General features: G+C 36.9%; 1 protein-coding gene across 6 annotated transcripts in view; it reads right to left on the bottom strand.

The window, feature by feature from the left end:
* Positions 1-23,815, bottom strand: part of LRRC28 (leucine rich repeat containing 28) — a 54,573-nt gene that overhangs the window by 5,009 nt on the left and 25,749 nt on the right. For 3 of the 6 annotated variants that reach the window (XM_082322400.1, XM_082322402.1, XM_082322403.1), the window contains 4 exons: positions 15,540-15,746; positions 8,981-9,083; positions 5,210-5,385; positions 2,420-2,579 (listed from right to left, as the gene is read on the bottom strand). In XM_082322400.1, coding sequence (XP_082178526.1) covers positions 2,420-2,579; positions 5,210-5,385; positions 8,981-9,083; positions 15,540-15,746 — 646 coding nt within the window. Of the gene's footprint in view, positions 1-2,419; positions 2,580-5,209; positions 5,386-8,980; positions 9,084-15,539; positions 15,768-23,815 lie in introns of all 6 variants that reach the window. The other 3 variants (XM_082322399.1, XM_082322404.1, XM_082322401.1) reach the window with 2 other exon arrangements.

Below are 23,815 nucleotides of genomic sequence, written 5' to 3'. Positions count from 1 at the left end.
CCTCCTGCCCCCATCCTGGCAGGGACCTAGATATCTGCTTTAAAAATGTTAAGATCTGTTTTTTACTAATCCGGAAATCACACTTTACCCAGTGCTCATGTCATCTGTGCTTTTTCAGATACAGAAATCCAGTTCAACACTCAACTATCCTTTCCTATAAGAGGATACAGAATGTGATACGGAAATCCCAACAGAAGTTACTGGCATGGATGTGGCATGTGCTAATCAGTGCTGTTCAAACATTCAGGATCCCTACCCTGTCTGTTTTCATGGTCACTGTAAGCTCTTTAGAACAGAAACCCTGTCCTTCACGTCTTTCTAAACCAGCTATCACACCTCTACAATTCCACATAATCTCACCATGTCAAGTGCACGAGCTACAGAGATAAGGATGACAGGCTACCCTGTTGAGATCTTATTTTCTGTGGATTTACATCAAATGTCAGCTACTTAAGACTATTCATTAAGGCATTTTGCAGAACACAGTACATTCTTGTCTAAGGGAAGGAACGATAACCATTGTTTAAACAAGTGAAAACCATGCAAATATGTATTTTCAATTAATATATTTTAGAATGTTAATATAGTGTTCTTCCAAAATAGCCTTAAAGTATGTTTTTGCCTAGTCGTAACTTTAATAATTCCTAAAGGTGTCTACTGATATGTCTATCATCTCGTAACTAAGTTCCACAATGAGCAATGCTTAGCAATTAATTAGAAAGTAGAGCGCTCTACTCTAGTCCAAACTCTCCCATTGTTGGATTATTTCAGGTAATATAAGGATTTAGTGACCAGCAAGTAGTTTTCTATCACTTTCTTAGAAAATTATACTGTTCAGTGCTTGAAAGAAATCCTTTATAGCATGATTATAACATCTTATGCCACTCTGAATATTAAGACTGTAATGTGGAAGCAATTTATTTTACTCAACATGAAATCCATTGAATTTCAAAATATGACTGAAGTGTAACAGAAGGGCACGTTGAAGTATGCAATCTCTACAATCAGATCTTTCTAAGAAAGATGACTTTTCCAAAATAGCATTTATGCAGCCTTCTGGCTGCTGTCCAGATTTGGCATACCTAAGTTGTTTTCATTTCATAAAGTTGAATTGCTTACAAATCAGATACCTCTTATGCCACAAACTCACAGCAAAATAACCTGTGATACAGCTGTGGAAAAAATAGGTACCATCAACCTGAATCACCAAATAGTGTCTTTTCTTCTTAAAGATCTTCCTATTGAAAAGCAGTTTCTTATTTTTATGGAAGATAACTATCAAATCAATGGATTTCAGCAGGACAAGAACTAAGTGGCATTCTTGCTCATTATATATACCAACAAGTAATTTCAGAAACATTCATTTTTAAAGCACCTTTCTTTTCTGCCCCCCACCTTTAGGCATATGCTTTATAACTAAGCGCTTGACTTGATTTCTCTAAAAAGAACCTGAACATCACATTTGCTTGTTTAACTCCAAGTGACTTTTCTTTAAGGCTTCTTTATTAGGTTTCAAACAATACTGTACTTTTGTCCAAGTAGAACCAGTTGAAATTTCTCTGATGATAACTTTTGCATTGCAGAAAGCAGATTCATTGATATTATGGCTCATAGTAGGCTACAGTATCAACTCAGACTAATAGGGGTTAGGGAAAGAATCACTGCAATGCAATCAGTGCTCACCTTAAAGACATTTTAAATCTTTATCTACACGAGGGTAATATTCCCTGAACCATATCCCAGTTTTGAGTCCCTTCTATGACTGTACTGTCCAAGTCAGGAAGTCTGTGTAGGTTTGCCTACTTGACTTGTGAATCCTGCAGACACATTCTCAACTGCTACAACCATAAAAACTGAAATATTTTTAAAAAGATGTATTGCTATGAAATGTACGTTACAATGCAGAACGCTTCCACAGCATATCTCAAGTTAATTAGCATGGAAAGAAAAACAAGAGCATTTTACCACAGAACATTTTAATTAAGCTCCGGCTTTAGAGCTTTTTTCCATCTTTAATCCTACCGCACTTTTATTTGGTGGTGGCATTCTCCTGAAGTCAGGGTTGAGACCATCAGGGGAAGCATTGGTGTTGGGTAGTATTTCCGTCAAGGCACAGAAGTGCCATGCATGTGCTGCATTACCACAAACAAGTCAATCCCATCATATCAAAACCCTTCACTGTACTACAGCAGTCTGAAACAGGCAAGTGTGGTAGCCCTTGTTAAACAGTCTAACAGCAGTATTCTGGTTGTCTTGTAAATAAAAGATTTGTCAGCTTTTACGTTCAATCATAGGACAGGGGCTTTAGATCTGAAAGGCTGCTAAGTTAAAAAAAAATAAAATCCTTAAGAATATGCTTTGTTCCATAAGGTGTTTTTCTTCCTAAATGAAACCCCAGTGTAATTTCCTGTATAATTACCCTTGATGCAATCCTGCCATTGGAGTTTCCCTCAAGGGAAAGAGCTTTGGGTAGACAATGGTAAACATAGGCTGGCTGCAGCGGTGGCAGTGTCCCAAGGGACAGTGCAGCAATTCCAAGAGGCTTTTGGGTAGCGAGATTGGAGTCAGAAAGTTCAAATCTAGAGAAGAAAAGAAGCAAAAAAGGCTTGTAACAAAACAATTGCATGATAAAGTCAAACACAACAAGCATGATCCATGAACAATTTGGAAAATCAGCTGTCTCACGTTCTTAAGACTTTGTCAAAAGAACAGCAAGGTAACACAAATTACCACAATCAGGGTGAAGCACACAGTGCTTTCCATGTATAAGTTCAAAAAGTTAAAGTTATACATCTAAGTTTAGCATCTATAGGCATAAGATTAACTGGGCCCAAATACCCAGGTGAAAATATTATAGCTCAAGCAAATAATAAAAACCAGTAATATACCATAAAGCATTTTTAGACACAAAAATGATCTAAACAGGTATTTGGTAATGAATAACAATACAAAATTCTGAAAAGGATATCAGCAGTATTTTACTAAAATATTTCAGCAACCAATCCAGCAGGATAGCTAAGCTCACTAAAAAGCCCAAACTCTACCATCAGCAAAAAGGGATCTAAAATATTTAGAATTACTTGAAATACAATCCAGCCCAGCATAATTCTCACAGGTCCAACCGAAGAGACCACTCTAAAAAGATCAATACATTCATAATCTCTTAAGGGTGCCCCCACAGTTTACAAGATGCCATCGTTTTCACCAAAAGGGACTCCAGGGTCATTTCATGGGAAAGAGCAATCATTTTCTCAGGCCTGGCCCAAGCCACATAGCGTTTTATAATTTAAAACCAGCATGCTAATCTCCATCTAGAAACTGAGAGACAGCCAAGACAGGTGAATGAGTTTAGGTGCTGAGTAATCAAGACAAGATGCAGTACCTGATAAATCAGTTTTGCGATATCACACTAGTTTCAGCTTTCAAACACTAAGGTTTAACCCCATACACAATGTACCACAACAGCATCAATTGAGATGACAAGCATGACGAATAGTACATTTGCGTCAGAAGGAAAAGGTCACATTCTGTAGCCAAACAAAGATTGAGGAAAAGTAGTCCAGTCGCTTCTGTCGTACTTACCTAGCAGCTGCCTAGGATTTAATAGCACCCTTGAAACTGCAAATTTAGGCAGTGATCGATCAAATCTGCTACTTTAATCATATGCGCCACCTGCTTCCCCAGCACACCATTATCTTACACTTGTCTGAACTATGTATTACTCCTGCCTCACTGAAATGTGGGTGTTGTGGGTGGGTAATGCACATAGTCTTTAATGAGGTCAGTCAGAATAAGATATATATATGTGTGTGTGTATATGTATACATAAATGTATAAAAAGACTACACAATACTTCTAGTTTGCTACACTGTAGGCAAGATAGTTAAAAAAAAAGGTTTCACCATCTTTTTCAGGTTCTGCACCTCGGCTGCAACTAGATATAATCCCCACAGCCTTGTAAAAGCCATCTACAAACCCTTTCTTAAACTGATTTTGCAGTGCTATCTTGCTATTCTGAAACCCAACTTCACCAGCATTTTCAGGAACCACATTCACAGTCATATTCCAGAAATCATTGTGCAAGTCACAACGGGGTGAGAAAAGTAGTTACTGCTGATTTAAAAGATCTCGTACCTGATGCTCTCAAACTTCTTTTCAAAGACTAGAATTTTGCAAATCAAAATGAAACGGCATTCGTCATTGTGTAATTTTGGTGCAGCTGATATCCTGATACTAAACAACTAAAAACCTCCCCCTCTTCCCTCCATATGCAGAAACACAAAAAATACACAACTGCAAACTGCAAATTAATGTCCTCTATGTCAGTAAATACATTCTCCACAAAGCAGTGCCTTTTCGTATGAGCACAGGCTTGTATGGTTATCCCACCCCTCAACATGAAGCTTCTTCCCTACAGCATATTTGCTGCAGACCTCCTTGTATACTTTTCCTGGCAAAGCAATAGTTTAGCAGTTATGATTTACTCCAGTGGCCATGGTACAAGTGACCCCTTATCATAAACCCTCTAATTTTTCCATCGTAACTCTCCACCCTTCTGCTTTCTACTTTCACCTCTAAAGCTGACGAATTCCCAAGGTGCCATGAATGGGGGAGAATCACAATACATCCAGATCTGACAAAATCTGAATCTGCAGGATATCATTAGATATTGCCAACTCATGTGATTGCATGATGCATAACCAGATGAGCCAAGGGCCACTTTACAGCAAAGAGTCTGAATTAGGGCAGAAGTAAAACAGCTCAGCTGTCACGCTGTACTGAAATGGCCAAGGGCTGCTAGCATTTCTTTTGCCTTATGTATAACAAGTCTGCCAGTTTAGGAGTGTGCTGCCTGGCAAGAAGTTGCATTGTTGGCTGATGCATCTAATCTTGCCTCGGGAACTGTATTTCTCATCTCCTATTTCCATTAAAGAGTTTCTCCTGCAAAAAGCGTCCTTCTTTATGCAGTCCTCAAGAAAGAAACCATTTGTAAGCACTACTCAACCTTAAAAATAGTCTTTGGATCTCTGTTTTTTGATATTGGACATTTTCATTCTAATACAGCATTTCAAACATAATTCGATTAAATTAATCTTTGAAAATATTAATCCTTGCACAGCTCTTTGAAGAGCTATTTGAAATGTTCCTATCACTGCCAGAAAAGCACTTCCACTCTTTCTGTAATCTGAAGAATGCACAAATTTCATACCTTTTAAAAACCTGTAGTAGGTGTTATAGAGGGTCCTCATGGCCAGTTCTTGCAAAGGCAGCACATGATCTGTTTCTGTCCCTATAGATTTCACCTCTGCTGGCAGGAACACAGTTAGCTGGCCCGATGAAAAAGAGAGCAGTTTCACCTCTGAAACTTGAATTGGAGAACCACAACTAGAAGGACAGAAGACATTTAGAAAGTGGTGAGAACAAAAATAGTGAAAGTAACTTTATGGGGAAACCCAGATGAACAACCCAAAGTATGCCTGATACTGTTCTTCAGTTCAGCATCCTTTGAGGATTCCTTGCGGAGTGCCATACATGTTGACACATGTTTTCTATAGATCCCCGCCTTCTGTGGCGTGCTAGTCATGGGACATCTGGAGGTCTTTGCTTATCAAATAACATTCAAAACCTGGAGAAATGAGAACACAGTCCCAAGGAGGTGAACCAAGTGCACTACGTGTCCCTTACACTGCCAACACGCTAATCTCTCTTAGGCTCTGAATGCCGTTACTACTAAGTATTTTACATAAGGGAGCAGTTTCATACCGAACAGTTGGCTTCCTGTGCCTTGGATCAACCAGTTGGGAATGGTATTGGATTTCTCAGCTATAATATGTGAGGCAAACTACAACCACCGAAAATATCATTTAAGTGCCACTGGGTGATTCTGTACCTTTCTCCAACCACAGAGCTCCCTTGAGGGTGCAGGAGCGTGAGTGAAGGAAAAATGAAAAGAACAGCCTAAGCTGTAGTGGGTAGATACCCTAGTGAGTCTACTAGCCTTGTCCTTCCCAAATCATAGAAAGAAAAGGAAGGTTATTTGGATCCAGAGAAACTTAGCTTGTAGTAAAAATAATAACTCTTTACATGATCCCTGTTGCAAGCTATCATACCAAAGAGACACGCATAGGAAAATTCTACTAAGAGGCTGGGGAAGTCAAGAGGGGAATCGGAATTGTTTATGACAACTTAAATTTGAAGCCAAGAGCAACTTGTTAGGGCCAGTCCTAACAAATGGAACAGAAACACAAATTTGTCAGCCTTCCCAGATATTGGACCTAAAACTGAGGTAACTACGCTCAACCTTATCAGATGTGAAAGAAGTCTCATAGTACTTCTCTGATAACAAAGAATCTCATCTCCTCTGATTAAAGGAAAAACAGCCCAGAGAAACAAGCAAAAAAGAGCAGCATCAAACAGTCAATAAGCCTCTTGTTAAATATTTAATACTTTCCCACAAACCATTAACGGCGTTAAAATATAATTGGAAATTCAGAGATCTGGTATTCCAACAATCCATTCCCCAGTAATCCATACCCAATGAATTAGCTATCACAACAAATGAATCTAGAATGTTGTATTTTGAAGCTGATTAACCCCTAACCGACCTAGCTGGAAGACACACCCATAAACTCACTACAGTTTCTGCAGTTCAGAGCTGCGCCATTTGGTCTACTTTACGTAGAGGGTGAGGCTATTAATGCCTGACCACAACACTGGAAAAGGTAAACAAGCAAAACAGACCATCAAGAGGAATAATCTAAGAGATATACACCCTTAAATCAGGATGGATTAGGGAATGAATCTCAACCTGCGAGTAATACTGGGTGCAAGAACAAAGAATTAAAAAAAACCCTACACAAAATCCATGGAGGTTAAAAAAGTGGAATAGAGGATGGTCTAACTAGCTGGAAAAAAATGGAGCTGCAGAAGAACCCTGGGGAATAAATAACTGGGGAAAAAAAGCTGTGACCACCTATTGGCTGCCTTCAACAAGACTGACAGCCACCTAGCTGGAGACTATGAAATCCAATCTGCAAAAAATAAGATCAAAATTTATTTTGAGTGCTGAGATCATCACCTCTTACATAAAAGACTTTTTCAGTCAGTCTGACTGCAGGATTCCCAGACAGAGATTCATTACTTGCACAATGCAATTTACATTCTATTTTCAGAAATCTAGCTTTATGTTAGTAACAGCAGCATGTCCGATTTTATTCTCCAGTGGATGACCAGACAGACCACTAAAGCCTGGATCTTCAACTCTCGCCTGACCCATGAAAACCTTGCATTGGTTACTAATGCCTTTTTGGAAAGAACACAGAAATTCTTCACGTGACCATTATTACAGGATTTTAACATCACTCAGCACATTATCAAATAAAACCTTTGGTTTCTTAATAATATGCATAAGTGCTCTTACCTATGTTGAAAATTTTCCTTAAAAATAATCTATGATGTTTCAAGATGGTTTCAGAACATAAAGACAAATATCTGTTTGGTACACAAATACAAATATTATTTTGCTTACTAAGTTTTTTTTTTTAAACTCTTCATTATTAAGGAAAAAAATTATTATAATTTTTTTATTCCACAGAAACATTACAAGAATTAATTTCATTGCGACACTTGCAACTTTTTTGGTCTCTTCTATACTAGATTTATAACAGTCTCCATCAGAGATACTAGCAGCTAGCCTCACCAGCAGCGTACATGTAACGACAGCAAAAAGAACTGATATCATCTTCACAAAAAGTCAATGCAAAGATAAAATTATTTTGACCCGAGTATAAAATAAGGACTTAAATTGTTAAAAAACCCAAAGACGTGGTTGTTTAAAATCACCTGAAATAGGCAGGACAATTGGACCAATCTTGTTGGTACATTTCCTGCATTGTCACTAGTGGGTTTTGGTCACAATCAATACAGTTCTATTACCTTTAGGGTCAATTTAATGTCTGTCTTACAATTTACAATCAGTTCTGAAAGATCAAAGGCTAGAAAAAAATTTTCCTGAAAAACAAAATTAGTAGAAACTTGAGACTGCACACAGTTCAGCAGAATTATAATCCAACTGCAAGTATTTAAATATCACACAACCAGCTGACACGGGAATATTAGAAAAACCTTAAAATGCCAAGACTCAGCATATCGCATATTGCAGTAGAGTGCAGGCTGTTAGAGAGGGAATTTATATTTAATGCAAGATTTGCTGAGAGCGAGCATACCAGAAATTTATAATTAGATGGTAATGGGGACAATCCTCTTCTGATCAGTTTTACACCAGTAAGGCTCCATTCATCAGTGGTGCTGATCCTAATTTATGCTAGTGTCAGTGCAGAAAGAATTAAGCTAGTGTCCTAGACAGGCCACTTTTTCTCACATCCTAACCACAAACATGAGACAACCTAGAATATTTTTAAAATGCACATGTAAAAATATACCTGTCAATCCATAATTCCTAAAAAAAGTTACCTATTTTAGTTAGTAGGTACCAAGACCTACAAGAAGTTGATACTGGGAGGTAAAGCAAGTGACGCAGCTGCATGTGACATTCCAAGATATGGCCCATAACTTACAGAAATGCGAGAACTTAAGAACTAGATAGATGCTGTAACACATTGAAAAACATTTTGTTCATTCTTTAGTTCTGGAAATTCAGTGAAGCCTACATTTTTGGCCAACCTTTAAATGCAGCTAGGATTCAGCTTTAGGCCTTACATTATCATTAAAAATTCCTTCAGAATAACTGCATGTCTGTTATGGCTTAATACTAAAATATTGAAAGTCAGTAATTAACACAGAAGATTTATTACAAAAATGAAACACAACTGGGAGCTGCAGTAATCTCCTCAAAGTAACATCAATTCTGAATCAATCACACACACACACAAAAGAAATCAGTGGTATCATACAGGCAGATATTTATGAGAAATTTCATAAGGAACAGGTATGTAAGACATCTGAATTAATTCATACTTACCCACTGCAACCAATGACTTTATTATACAGATAAGATGGGAGGCCTTTCAGATGAATATTGTTATCCACATAAACATATTGTAGCTCCCGAGAACGACCTAAATCTGGGTTTAGAAAACAAGAAAAGAGTCAGAGAGAGAAGAGATGACATAATGACAGTTATAAGCAAAGCAATTCTCTTTAATTATAAATAAGCTAATCGGACTCAATGTAAGCAAACATAAATTAATCCTTCTCAGTTGTAAAATTTCAGCCAATGATTTTATTATGGATGAGCTGAAAAGCTGTTTAGAGAACAGCATTTAAAATTACTAAAACAAAACAAAACTCATTTTCAGTAGCCCTAAAAATCCCATTATAAATAATTAAATTTTAACATTGATAAACTCTGAAGTCAGTTTGAAGAGGCAAAGGGACAATTGATTTCAAATCTACAGTGCATACTTCAAGTTCATAAGGTCAAACCTGCTTTCATTAACTGGCCTCATGCCACTGAAATCCTAGCTTCCCTATGTTTGGTAAAGTGGTAAAGACATAAACAAGAATGTGGTCTGTCCCACTCTCTCCTTTCTCCAAGAAGAGATACTTGTTTGATTACATTAGCCATAACCAAATACAACCAGTCATCATTCAGAAACAAATCTGTGTGATGTGGTAAATTACAGAACACAAGAAAATATATAAGCATTAAAGTGCAGAATATTATACAACAAGAGCTGTGCCTACAAGTAAATGATCAATACATGTGAAAGTGTGCTTCTTACATTGTTTCTCTTAAAATATTCATGGCTGGCAGTCAAAAGAAGCAAGTACAGCATGTTTAAGCAATACCTTCACAGGCTAGAAATATATTAACATACCTCCAGATAGAAGCATACAGGTATGGAATAATTTTATTTTGTTTAGAAAATTAAAGTTGGGAAAATGGAGCAAAATTAAAAGGGAAAGTTTAGGCTTCTAGGAATAATTCTCGGAAACAAGAATTTTGCCTATCAGCAAGAGCTAGTCAGTGGTAAAACTGTCTGCTATCAAAAGAAATGAAAAACATGCTAATGTGAGACATTTAAGAAGACAAATCAAGCAGTGAACTAAAAAGAATAGTCTAAAAGAGTTTTGAACTGGCAAGGAAGCTGACACGTAGGATCATCTGGGCAGCCCCTTTCATCTGTAGGTCCTATGCCATTCGAGATACTGGGTTAGGAAAAGACATATGCGTTCAATACAAAGCACAAACCAAGAGAACAATGTTTGAAAGCCTCTCTGCCTGGAAGGGGATAGCTGCAACCCAGATGAATTGCATTATGAAAAAATATTAAAAAAAAAAATCTGTATGCCTCTCAACTTTTTAAACTTTTATGAGTGTGTTATAGAAACTAAGCAAGATAAACAAGCATTTGGCTGAATCAGCCACATTGCAAGACAATAATAATATCGACTAATTCTGACTTCCTATCTTTATCAACTGTCAATTACCTGCTTGGCTTAAAGATAAGGACAACCAGAGGAATTAGCCTAGCTTCTGTCCCTTTTGTGATCGTGGCCAAGAACAGAATAAAAATTAAAACAATCTCCATGATATTTCTATTCAGAAAGTCTATTTGGAATAATCACCTCTTATCATTCCCTTCTACGACAATAGGTAATACAATCCCTTCTTTATTATTGAATAGTTTTATTGTACACAAGAGCTCTGGACACCACTTAATGCAGATAAAGCAAACGATATTTTGAGTGATCCCCACCCCAAATGTTTGGCCATCTTAAAGTATACTGAATGTCTTCAGCTGTCACCCACTTAAATGGCAGCTGTAAGCACCAGAAACCTTAAAAGCTCAGGCTGAGGAGGAGCTTCAGAGGGTGCACATTATCAAATCTTTGATATAAAGAACAAGTGATGATCGCAACAGAAAATTAATAGATTCCTTTTCTGAAATAAAAATGTTAACATAAAACCCCTGAGTTTTGGGTTTTTTTTTTTCTTTTAATACAGCCCTTGCCCTGCAACAGTCTATGGAGGTTTCAGGGACCATAATCTGGTATTTGTTCAAACCGGAGCCACTGGACATCAGGGGACACGCTCAACCATCACATGCTGCTTTGACCCTGTCCCAAAGACATTCTAGGTCGCAGAGCTATCTGCTGCATCCATCCACTGTCCTGCCCCAAGAAGCGAGTACAAATATCTCCACTGACTGATGGGCACTGCTGTGAGATGCTGCTGTGCATCATTATGAGCTAACACCTCAAAAAGATGATTTATTTTGGCTCAGTATTGCAGGGCTGAAAATAGTTTAGTAAAGTTCTGGGATATTTTTAGATGAAACAAAAACATTGTTACCTACAATGAATAAAAATATTGCAATACCAAGGCACTATAACACCATAAAATATTGTAAGGCTGGAAAAGAATTAGCCAATAAAATTTAAAGCGGATAGCACGTGCATGGCACACCTAATGCGGAGAGAATTTCGCCTCATGATGCAGAAGCCAATTATACTAAGAAGAGCAGAAAACTATGGGTTGCTGGGGTAGCTTGAGTGTGCTACTGTTTAACTTATTAATTTGGAGAATAGAAGAAAATTTTTAGAAGAGGCTCATCTTGCTCATTTCTACACAGATGTATGCAAATGGGCTGAAAATCAGGCAAGTCAAAAAAAGCCCTAAAGCTGTTCTTTTCATATGCATTGAGGGGGGAGTTAGGCTGCATCTCATCTCTTCCCTCTGTCTTTATCTTATGCTATGTTTAGATTCTAAGTTCTGAGTTGACTGCATTTCCTAGGTAATTAAAGCAAATTTTTGGATGTTAGACAAAATATCTCAGTAGGAAAAATTCAATTCCCAAAGCCAAATAGCCTGTAACTATAAATGTTCCTTTGATATAGTTTCTTTGCATTAAATAACCAAGCATCTTCTAGTCCCCAAAAGATTTTTTTTTCCAGTTTCAAACACTGTCCATAAAGTTTAAATTTAAATAAATCATCACTTTAAAAACCTCTTTGTATTCCATCCTCATTAATTTTTATGTCTTATATCAGTCAACAAATATTGTTAAAAGTTCTCTAAAAAACACGCTTCTGAAGAACTTTGTAAAATAAGGAAGCTGTCCGTCTATGAAAAGGCTAAAGCTACAAAGAAGGTTTTCATGTGGCTTTTGCAAGCACTGTACTGTGTCTAAAACATTTCCACTTTCCTCCTTCCAGGCTCCCAGATCAAAGACCTTTCTCCCAGAAATGACCAAATGCCATGAGTCCTGAACAAACCCCAATTCTAATTTTTTTCTTTTTCCTTTTTTTCTTTTTCTCCCTTTTCTTTTTTTTTTTTTTTTTTTAACCTCAGGGCCCTGGCATATGCATTCCACATGGCTGAAGATGGAACAAAAGCTCTTGTGTGTCTGCACTGATGCTCTTTTAACCATACTATGAGGGCAAGGACACAAAAGCAGCATATACTGAGGTAGAATAAGACCTTTGTTTACTGTGCACTGATAATTACTAGACCCATTTTCTAAACAAAAAGTGCACATAAAGCCTCAATAAAGTGATATAACACTGAATATTTGCTGTCATAACATCCCCTGTACTGCCAGTACACTTGAGAATTTATGGCCTATTTTAATTATATTTGTACTTTATTACATAAATCATTTTCATTTTTGCCATGTCATCAGACTCAAATTTCTGCTTGCAATGGAATTTGTTTTCAGGCATTGGAGCATTTGCTAATGGTAAAATTGTAAAGTTAAATTTCTTTCAAAGGATAATTTATATTGTAAGTACATTGATATAAAATGATCAGTAGTTCCATCTGCCATTCAAGAACAAAATTTCTAAGACCATTTATTAGGGCAGCATGAAAGGTACCCTGACAATAACAAGGCTGTCCAGAATGCAGTTTCCAGTTCAATTTACACACACAATTTGTTGGGTTTGTTTGTTTGTTTGTTTGTTTGTTTAATATATTTATTAGGAAGGCCCAAAGACTCAGATCCATGCAGTCTTGTTTCTTTGAATATAAACTGGAATATTCAATAGCTGAAAAATAACAACTTTTTAAAAATACTGGCATATCCAAGAATTAAGTGTATTCTGCAAACAAATGACTAATTCATTATTGTTTACCCATCTGCTTGTTAACGTACCAGTTCAGAAAGTCCGAGAATGGCATCAGGTATTTTTATTGTATTTTGTAAAATTCATTAATAGTGTTATATTTTTTTTCTTAAGATGCATGTGTCCACAAACTTAAAAGAACGTACAGGACAAAAAACTACATAGTACCTATCCCGCAGTGCTGTGAAAGTACTGTGCTACTGCTGGAATAAATCTTACACCTATCAATCTAGGAACAGGAAAATGCAGATTTCCATTACACTTAACAAAGAGGCTCTACTGGCAGCTACAAGGGACATACTTAGATGAGGAAGAATGGATTCCTTGGCATAGTAGATGTCAACCACCATATGTAATAAATAAAGTAAATCACACTTCAAAAAGCATTAAGCAATATGTTCCAAACATATTTCTAACATGGACATGTCTAATAAAAAAGAGAAAAAAAATTCTGTCAGGAGCTGACTAAAATGTCCGCTTTTCAACTCAACTCCCTAATTGAAAAAAATTGTTTGACAATTCTTGCTTGAATATCACTTGTAGATATTTCTACAGTATCTTTCATTGTTATTTAACGTCCTCACCCAGTCATTAACTAGTAAAGTGACGTCGGATATAAGAATGCATACAAAAAAAACTTAGCCAACATGTGCAGCTAGCAGAAATAATGCTACAATTATGCCTTAACTTCAGTAATACTCCAAGAAAAATATTTTCCTATACACCAGAAGACAGATATAATCTTTTTGCTTTTCAATGCACTAACTCTCCCTTCTACTTTATTTCATCACATCTTGACCACTCTGAAGCCCAATTCTTCAGAGGAAGGATTAACCATTTACATTTATACTGTGCTGCTTTTCCTCTGAACTCTAGGATTTATGATTCAGTTTCATATCCACAGATAGCAAATTATCTCCAAATGTTCACCAGTGAGTTACTATGAAGAATTACTGAACAAGGTCAATTGACAGTCTTTGATGTTTCCCGTTATTTTAAAAGTTCCTTTTGAATGTTTTGAATTTGAGTCTAAAAATAAAGAAAAAAGAAGGTGTGTCATTATATTAGAGATTTATTTCCTCCTTTTGAACTTAAAACACTTCAGCAGATCTATGGCTCATCCAGGTCATAGCTCACTCACAGATAAGCTACTAGTGCAAAAGTAGCGAAAAATTTTACCCTTTAATATTTCACGTCTCATCTTACTAAGCAGCACCTTATTTTTGTGAAATTAAAAAGATTCAACTTCTTGTCTCATGAAATGGAGTTAGAAATATTTGCCAAAAATAGGGGAAGTTACTTTGCTTGTTTTAGTTAGTACCGTGGAATCTGGATGATGCATCCTGGAACTCGTTTTCTCATTTATATAATGACATATGTTGGGCCATAACTAAAGCTAATGTCTGGAGACATTATTTGCACTTATTTTCCAGTAATATAAACTAAGGTGCTAAGAAAATCAGAAAGATCATAAGCTTCTTTAAAGACTAACTTGCTAGTACTGAGAGAAATTAAGTTAAACCTATACAATGTAATTAATTTAGAAATCATCATCTCATTTTTAGCCACCTCAATTTTCAGCTTCTTTTCAATGTGATTATCATAACTTCATCTGCACCTAATTAGCACCAAACTCTGATTGTATTCTAGAAAAACTACTAATGGCTATTCAAATGACATGACAGATCTGCATGCGTGTCTGTATTTCAGCAGAGATTAGCCCGTGGCAGGGCTAAAAAGTAACACACATGTGGAAGCGGACTTGCTTTTCACAAACAGAATATACAGTCCCCACTTACTGACAACACAACTACTTCCCACAACAAACCACCACACACTGACTCCACCTCCTACTCGTAAAGACCTGCTTTGACACTTCCAAACTTCAAAAGGGTTGAGAGAAAGGCAGATAAATTCTTTCCTGTGCTACCACCGTGGAAGTTTTGATGGTTGCCTATACACAGCACAAACTAAACCTTTGCTAGATTATGCAGTACTGACATTCCTAATGATGAAAAATAATTTCTGTGGAGTTACTGGGATTCCATAGCAAGTTTTAAACCCTAGCTGAAGAATCTTAGTTAAATCATCAGATCCAGCAAACAGAAACAGATCATTACCCAAAGTGGTGGAACTCAGATTACATAGTACTATATTTAAACACAACATCATTTAAACTTTTTTCCCCCTCAGTTAGCTAAAAATAAAGCAAATTTGATAGCTGACCTATTGCTTTAAAACAGACATGAAACCTTAACCTGCATTTTTTTTTCATTAAGATATTTTCCAACAATATGATCACTGGGACAACTCCATAAACAGAGTTTGTAGGGACCACCAAAGAAAATCACTTGTTGCCTTTTTTTTTTTTTTCTTTTGGGGACAGAAAGTTTGTTTTCCTGTCTCTTGTCTGACCCGCCCCCCCCAACCCAATGACGGTGGTGACTCACCAAGCGGCAAAAATGCAAGGCGGTTTCCAGCCATGGAGAGCTCATTGAGGCTTGGTAGTTGGCACAGGTGGCGGGGAACATACCACAGGTGGTTTCGGTCTGCGGTCAAGTACTGCAGCGAAAGGCACATATGCAGCCTTTCAGGTAAGGTTATCAACCGATTGGTTGAAATGTCCAGCGTTTGCAGCTCCCTCAGGTCTCCAACCTCTACAATCCAAACAGGAGGCACTGAGAATTATTAATGTAACTATTTTTGCAAACAAGACCACAAAAAAAAATCTCACATAGATCGAAAACAAAGATCATCAGTTAGCTGTGCTGATTTTCTCTTAAGATACCATTCTATCAATCCGTGTTCAGAACTGATACCAATAATCTCTATCATCTTCATATTTCAAATCTTTTTGATGAGGAACAGTTATCAGTTAGGCAGTATGTTTAAATATGAGATCTCTCAAAAATATCAAGCAGTTTCCTGGTCCTAAATCAGAACTAGGGAAAAAAAAAAAAAACAAAAAAAAAACAAAAACCAAAAAACAAACAACCAAAACCCAAACCAAAACACATTACATAGCTTGCTGGTATTGAGGGTGTTTTGCATGACCCCAAACTCATGCAAATTCAAATTAATTTTTTTTTTTTTTAAAAACATTTGAGGATGCAATCCTTATATCCATCTTACTCAAGATTCTCTTGCAATGAGACTTACAAATACATGCACAGCACTTCTTGCTTAGTGACAGTCTTTCACCAAGCATGCTTAGGAACAACAGCTCTGTCTTATAATACAATTCAAAAGACCTAGTTTAAATTAGAAAAGAAATTTCTTAATAACCTGCAAGTTATATTGTTATGTTATATTGTAGGAAGATATTACAGTAAGTTCTAACCTATAGTTGCACTAATTACAGCTTCTAGAGATTTTCTTTTTTATCATTTTAAGAATTTTAAAAGTACATTTTGTGTTTTAAACAGTATTGTGTAATTTTTTTTATGTAGGTAACAAATGAAGTTCTTAAAAGTCTGCAAGATGTGATCACACAAGTAGCCTCACTTGTGCAACAGTGTTGTTCCTTGTGTCTGGCCTGGGCGACCAGGATACACTTCTCTAAGGACTGACTGACAAATATATTAAGCAGCTCTACAAGTTCTCTCATTGTTTATTTAGTTATTCTTTTACAGTTACTCTAAGAACTGGATAATTCTATAAATTCTTTTCCCCAAACATGGGGAAACTGTAAACAGTTTTGCTTTGTTGTTAAATACTTTACAGCAGTGGAACCAACTCATGGAGTGCTTGGTGCCCCCAATTCTTACTGCAATTCTCAGCATCCTGCAGAACCAAATGTACTTTGCTCTCGGCTGAATGAAACCAGCTCTTGCATCTGATAGCTGCTAAAACAAGATTCACTAGAATTTTCTACACTGAAAACACCAGGCGATCTACACAATCCACAATCTGCACAATTTACAGCTCTATCACCCAGATTTTTTCAAAAAAGATATAAATAGGGTAACACTGTTTAAGTTAAAGCTAAACAGAACCTGTTGTGCCCTTAAGCTCTCTCTACAGCAGGAGCTAGAAAATTCGCTGTTCCCTGAGCTCTGAGGTAGCACCTTGTATACTACACCCAAAGAAGAAAACAAAACATTAGGTTAAATTTCAAGCTGTCTTCTACACAATGGGAAAAAGAAATGGCAAATGTGAAGCTGACCTTGGGAAAAACTGCTATAAATGTTACTTTCAAGACTGAAAACGTGAAAAGGAAAAAAAGGGAAGTTATAATTCAGTGTTAGAGATTTTCACAAAGTACTAATTTAACAAAATGTGTGTGCACATTTGAAAGGAACTTCTGCCTGCTGCAAGCAATCCCAGTATTAACTACAATTAAAAAAAAAAAAAAAATCAACAACATACTATATGTATCCTTTTATAAAATATTACTGACAGAAGCAGCTGCTATACGCAGATGACCACATTCTTCAATCCTCTTAGTTTTGATGTCAACAAGAATCATAAGCTTTATTTAAGAAGGTTTATTACAAGATTGAAAATGAATGGCAAAAGTGAAATAATCACTACTAAATAGCAAAAGACTACTGTGCAAAAGAACTGCAGTAGAACTCATTTTTAAAGAGTTTTATATTCATCACAAACAAAGCCATATGCTTGAAAACAGTGACAGGAAAAGAGCCACCTACATTCGGCCAAACCACTGACCACATGCAGTCAATAATAGGCCTAGCTATTTTCATGCACTAACCTTTTTCTCTGCCACTAAAAACAGTTTTCTAATTCAGTTTAGGTCCAAAATCCCATAAATGTTACGGTTGGCAAAGCTGGCAGAGTTTCAAAGGCATTGCTAGAATGATATGTTTCAAATCTAAGAGGAAATAAAAGTATTCTCACTTTATCCTTCATCCAGAAAAACACATACTTGCCCAGAAATTCATCCTCTCTACCTTAATCTTCCAATGCATACCAGATGTAAACATCCACTTTCAACATACAGTGCCATATGTTACAGAAACACCCACCGACCCATGATGAAGTTAAAAAGTAAACCAAACAGCTTAAAGTGCTATCAGATTAAAGATACAACCCCCAGACTCCCCACCATATAGTGCTGAAAGCTCATTTTGAAGAACATCCTCAGACATTTACTAACGACACTAAATTGGTTTCAATCTCATTAAAGCAAAGGAAAACAATAAAGAGGAATAACACAAAATATAAACAGTCCATTAATACTTTTCCAAGCTTTTCGTTACTAAATACTATAATCCATGCTTTAAAAATCTTGCAACATAAATACCGAAGGATGCCTTGGCTAACAAACACAGTGAAAGACGTACAAATCTCTCTCTTGCTACCACCTCATCAAGGACTAAGACACATATGAGAGGTGGACTTCGGAAATTCCAGGCAGACCCAGAAAAGAAAATGGCTATTCCCAAATAAAAAGAACTGACAAAGAAGGGACTTTTATTCAGAGATCCCCCCCCCCGCCCCCAAGGATGAGAAAGAGAAGAGCATTATACATCACCATTAAACCACATTGAGGAGTTCCAATTACATTTAAATGAAATTCATAAATGTATAATTTAAAATTTATATTAGCTCTAGGATTAACACTATCAAAATCAACATGGCAGAGCACTGAGCCCCATTTTGATATCAGAAGCCAGAAAAAAAAATCCTCAGCAGCTTTGCTAAGCCCCTAACTCAGAAAGACCCGAGTCCAAACGTGAAGTTCCTGTGCCAGTTCTCGGACCCAAGTGTTTCAGCCGTGTCCATCTGCACAGATTACTGCCTTCGCATGTAGCCAGGCAATTCTGTGGCTTGGCCATATGGTACAAATGTGTTCGTGGCGTAGTACACACAAAGTGGCTGACAGACTGTAAATCCACACACTACCTTACTTCACAGAAACTTAAATGCAGGCTTATAGCCAGAGTCCTGCCTACAGCCTTCTGAAGGTAGTTTCAGTGACACAGACGTACACATAAGTATTCTAAAACTGCCAGTGAGTGAGTAACTAATTCATCTTTTTCATCCTTGATAATATGAAGATTCAGAAGTGATTACTGTAGCTCTAAAAAGCCGCCTTTGCATGAATGGCAATAGCTTTCCTCACCACCTGGAGAAAGGGACAAGTGAACTGTCATCGTATGCGTTTGGGTTTTCAAAAGAAAAACTGCCAAAGAGGTTGGTTTCTCAACACAAAGAGAAAAGAAACATCAGCATACCTTTTTTTTGTAAAAAAAGAAAGTGAAACCTTGAAAGAATTTCAGGGAATGTCCAAAATTATTGACATTCTAACAAAACTGATTGTATTTGTATAAACATACCTAGCATCAGGAAAAAAGAAAAAAATCTATTTCTGATTCAGGTGGTTTAAATGCCAGTTTTTTAAATTAATTCCCATGGTTTTACATGAACAAAAAAAAACCCATCTGGAAGTAAGCAGCCTATACAACATATAGTAATTGCCAAAGGCAATTCAAACTTCCTTAACCTTCTGGGGGTACAGGCCTCACCAGCTGCCTAACTCAAAAATAACTAACAGATTTATTTACATTTCAAGAGCAATCCCACCTTTCCCTGTTGGGCCATAACCCAAAATTTCATCCAAAGATACATGAAACACATTCACAATTGGATTTCAGTGTATGGAAGGCATGGATTTACTTTAAAATCAAATGCTAGCTGAGTCTTTCCATCCAAGTTAAGGCAAAAAAGGGACAGGAAAGGGCTACAGACCTACCTGCATGAGAATGCACCTCAAAGCAGGATATTAAGAGAAAGCAGAGAACCTACAAGGAATGGAAAAAGGGACTGATCAGCAAAGAGAGCTGGCACTTAGCGGTCACGCTGCAGAAGCTAAATGAAAACTGCCAGAAGGCCAGGAAAATGGGAACTCACAGACAAACAAAAGGTTTCTCAACAAGAAATAAAGAGCAAGAAATGAAAAACTAGTGTCAACAAGGGGTAGGAATTAGGAGGACAGACCAAATATTAAATTAGCTTTTTTCTTCATTTTTTCCTGTAAGAATAATGCTGTGTATGAGGACAGAGACCGAATACCTCATGGGAACAAGGACAAAGCACTGAAAATTACCACATCCATTACTAAAATGAAATGAGGCTGCTTAAAAAATTTCCATCCCAGAATACTGAAAAAATGGGTTATATATCAAAATTGCAAGCTCTGGCGCGAGGATTCTCAATGAATAAGACATTTTCTGGGATAGCAGCCTAGGGCTGGAGAAGAAATGTAGAACCTGTGTTCAAAAAAGCCCTGTTAACGTGAACTCAGCGCTCTTCAGTATCTTACAACTGTTCTAAGGGGAAAGAGCAACCAAGAGTAGCTAATGACTGGAACATAAATAGAAAGCAGAATGAAAATGCAACCCAGATCTTCCAAATGTAAATCTTGTTATATTGGCTTATCTTTCTTTGATGAAATTTCTTGGTTAATGATAACACGTGAGTGTCACATCTCACGGCAAATTATTGGGATGGAGAAAACATTACTACTGGTGGTGTTCCTCAAGGGTCTACTTGTTTAGAACTTCCATTTTCTACCTTGGTTAAAAAAAAAAAAAAAAAACTAGGTTTTGGTTTGCTGTCGACACAAGCATTTAAAGTACTGCTAATATGATGGAGAAGCAAATTATCATACAGGAAGAAAAGCAAGAACTTTTAGACTTAAGTGACTGAAATGGAATGAAAAAGAACAGAAAATAAGCATGATATTAAGGCCTGCAAGTCAGGCCTCTGCTTGAAACACTGAAGGAAGAGAAGGACTGGCTACACTGGTACACCACCTAAGGATAATGAGCCACCAGTGAAAATAACTAATGCAACTTCTATACATAGCCAGCACTGTACTGAGAGCAAGAAAGTATGTTAATATACCTTTGTATTGTAGGCAATAATGATGATCTTGCTATTATCGTACAAACATCATCCCTCTCTGTCCTGGGAGAAAGAAAGTTGGTTGCTTCAGGAAAGAAATAGAAGGTGCTAGAAGTGGCTACCATACTTCACCCTCGAAATAATATTTTAATCAACTTCTGTGAACCTGAGTACAAGATGCATCTTCCTATTAGACCTGTAAAACCAAGCAACAGCGAGTAAAAAGTGTTTGAAGTCTTTCATACCTACAAAGCTTATTACCTGTCCCATTAGAAAAAAATGCAAGTCTCTACACATGTCTGTGAATTTGAATCGTGATACTATTATCAGTTTAAAACTGTAATGGACAGGAAATATAAGTTTAAATCACTAAGAGCTTGATGGAAAAGATCTCCTTTAGATCTGCTCTGGGATGTCTCAGGAGGACTTAAATAGATTTTAAGATGGTTAAAACAAATTAAATAGCCTATTATATATTACATTACACTTACTGTCCTACCATGCAGCTCACATTTCATAGCATATAAAAATTAAATTTTCTAGTGCAAATTGGCACTTTTGATAGACCTGTGCCATCTTCAAACAAGGAAGTTTGACCATAACTGAAAATTGGCATCATTAGATTTAAGGACAAAGAAAGGAAGAGGCAAATTGAATCACATTTACATTTTGACACTGCTGTATGCAGATCTGTTACTGTATTGTTAGTGAGAGAGCTTGAAAAATGTTCTGTTTCTCAAGCCTAACAGACCTGAAGATGATTTTTTCCTTGTATTTTTCCCATGCAGGCTAATATTTGCTCAGTATTTTAAGGGGAAAAAAAAAAAGAGGGACTGGAACAGACATTGTGATACTGCAGCAACTATTTTATGAATAACCTGTTTTTAAATAAGGTGCTGAATATGCGTTCAACCCCATAAAAATTCTATTAAAAAAAGTCTCTATCCCAGCTGATCAAACTTGAATCTATTACCTTTAAAGCAATACTTATGATTGCATTTCACACACGTATCCTGGCTGGAAAGAACAGGGAAAAAGATTTTCTGGGGCAGGATGCTCTTTGTGAATGGACATAGTCATGTAAGTAACACCTCAAAGATGATCCCAATTCTCAGTTTCACCTACTTCAGCCATAAACTATATTGACTCTTCTCCAAAACATTTAAGAAGCAGACAGAACCCAAAACCAAGTGAAAAATACATAATTCTACTGCACATACCCACATAGAATCTTTTTTTCTCAACCTTGCTAAATGTCACACACAAATTTAGTACCAAGCCTTATTTACTTTGTACCATCGTTCACAAGCAAAGGTAAGAAAAGTGGCTTTCTAAAGTCCAATCTTGCTAAACAGTAATTTTAGTTCAAAGTTGCTGAAAACAGACATTAGGCATGAGGGTCTCATTAAGTCAAACTCCTCTAAAGGTCAGTGGTTCCCCATCTTTTACCATAATTAAGATTCAGGTAACAAAACTGGCAGCCTTCTGTATTTCATGGGTCCAGCACTCTCTGCTTTCCTCAGCATCAGCACTGAAGCACCAGACAGAGAGCACAGATCCAGAGTGGTTATTAGGTTGTGCTCCGTATTTCCCCTCAATCAGGTTTGGAATTCCATTTTCTTCCATAATTTGATGGTCTCAATGAGAATAGTTAGAACAAGAGAGGATAAAAATCCCAGAAATTAACATACATGAGAACAGTGGAAAAGGTGGGTGAAAGGGCAAGAGGGATAGGGAGGGAAAAAATTGTTTATGCACAAAGGTAACTCAAGGCCATGAAACGATCAGGTTTGCTGGTTTTTGGTTTGGGGTTTTTTGTTTGTTTGGTCGTGGTTTTTTTTTTTTTTTTTTTTTTTTTTTTTAAAGAAGACAACCGATCCTTTCATTTTGTTCTAGTGTACTCTACCTAGTACTTTACTGCTCCACAGCAGGGTACTATTGCCACACAAATAAGTAATAGATGTTAAATTAATATATTAATATTACTCTATGGTTTTGCTAAATAATGTCCCAAATGTTGGATAGAGGAGCCAAAATGAAGTGTGAAGAGACAGAATGGTACTTTGTCAAGTATATTGCATGAAAAATTCTGCTAGCACCTTACAGAGAAGTCTCTTACTGAGGAACTGATGTATTTTTGCTGTTGTTCTTCCTTTGAGGAGCAGCTGTTTTTCTTTTTCTGGGTGTTCCTGGGTGGTATGAACATAAACAAATGTGACATGAATAAAGCATGAGACCTGTTATGTTTCTCTTGTTTTGTTTATGTCTTACCATCTTTACTGCTGCACATTATCTACAATTCACTGTACACTAATATCACTACGTGGAAGGGCGAGGGGGTGGAGGGTGGGGGGAAGCCTTCCAGAAAAACTTTGTGCATAAAATAAAGAGCTAATAATTTGAACTCAAGATGCCAGCCAGCTAGAGATGGCTACTTAAGTACCCTGCTTTGATTAAGTGCAACAAACCAGTAATTGCCTAAAATTAAGGGGAAACAAGATGAGCATCCTAAGGAGAGATTAAGGACAGCTCAGGAAGCCACAGAGACAGGGCCAGTCCTGGCTATAAATTCGAGGACAGCTTTTTCCTTTCTTCTTCAAAGGAAAAACTTCAGATCAACACAACGGACTGGCCTCTCTGACAAACATAGATGAGTAGCTCCTAACCTGTTACCACACTAGTGTCTAAATAATCCAAGCAAAGACCTATCTGTTGTGACTGTTGCTATCAACTGTTTCCAACCAACTGGAAACAGACACATCTTTCTTCCTTTTCTTGAGGTTAGTGGGGTTCTTTTTTTTTTTTTTTCCTTCCTCTCCAAGAAGTAACAAAATGCATTAAAAAAAGCAATAAG

The sequence above is a fragment of the Platalea leucorodia genome (assembly GCF_965183815.1).
Source record: "Platalea leucorodia genome assembly, chromosome: 9".
NCBI classification, from domain to species: domain Eukaryota; kingdom Metazoa; phylum Chordata; class Aves; order Pelecaniformes; family Threskiornithidae; genus Platalea; species Platalea leucorodia.
Note: the sequence above shows the minus strand (reverse complement) of the source record. Positions and strands in the feature narration are given on the sequence as shown.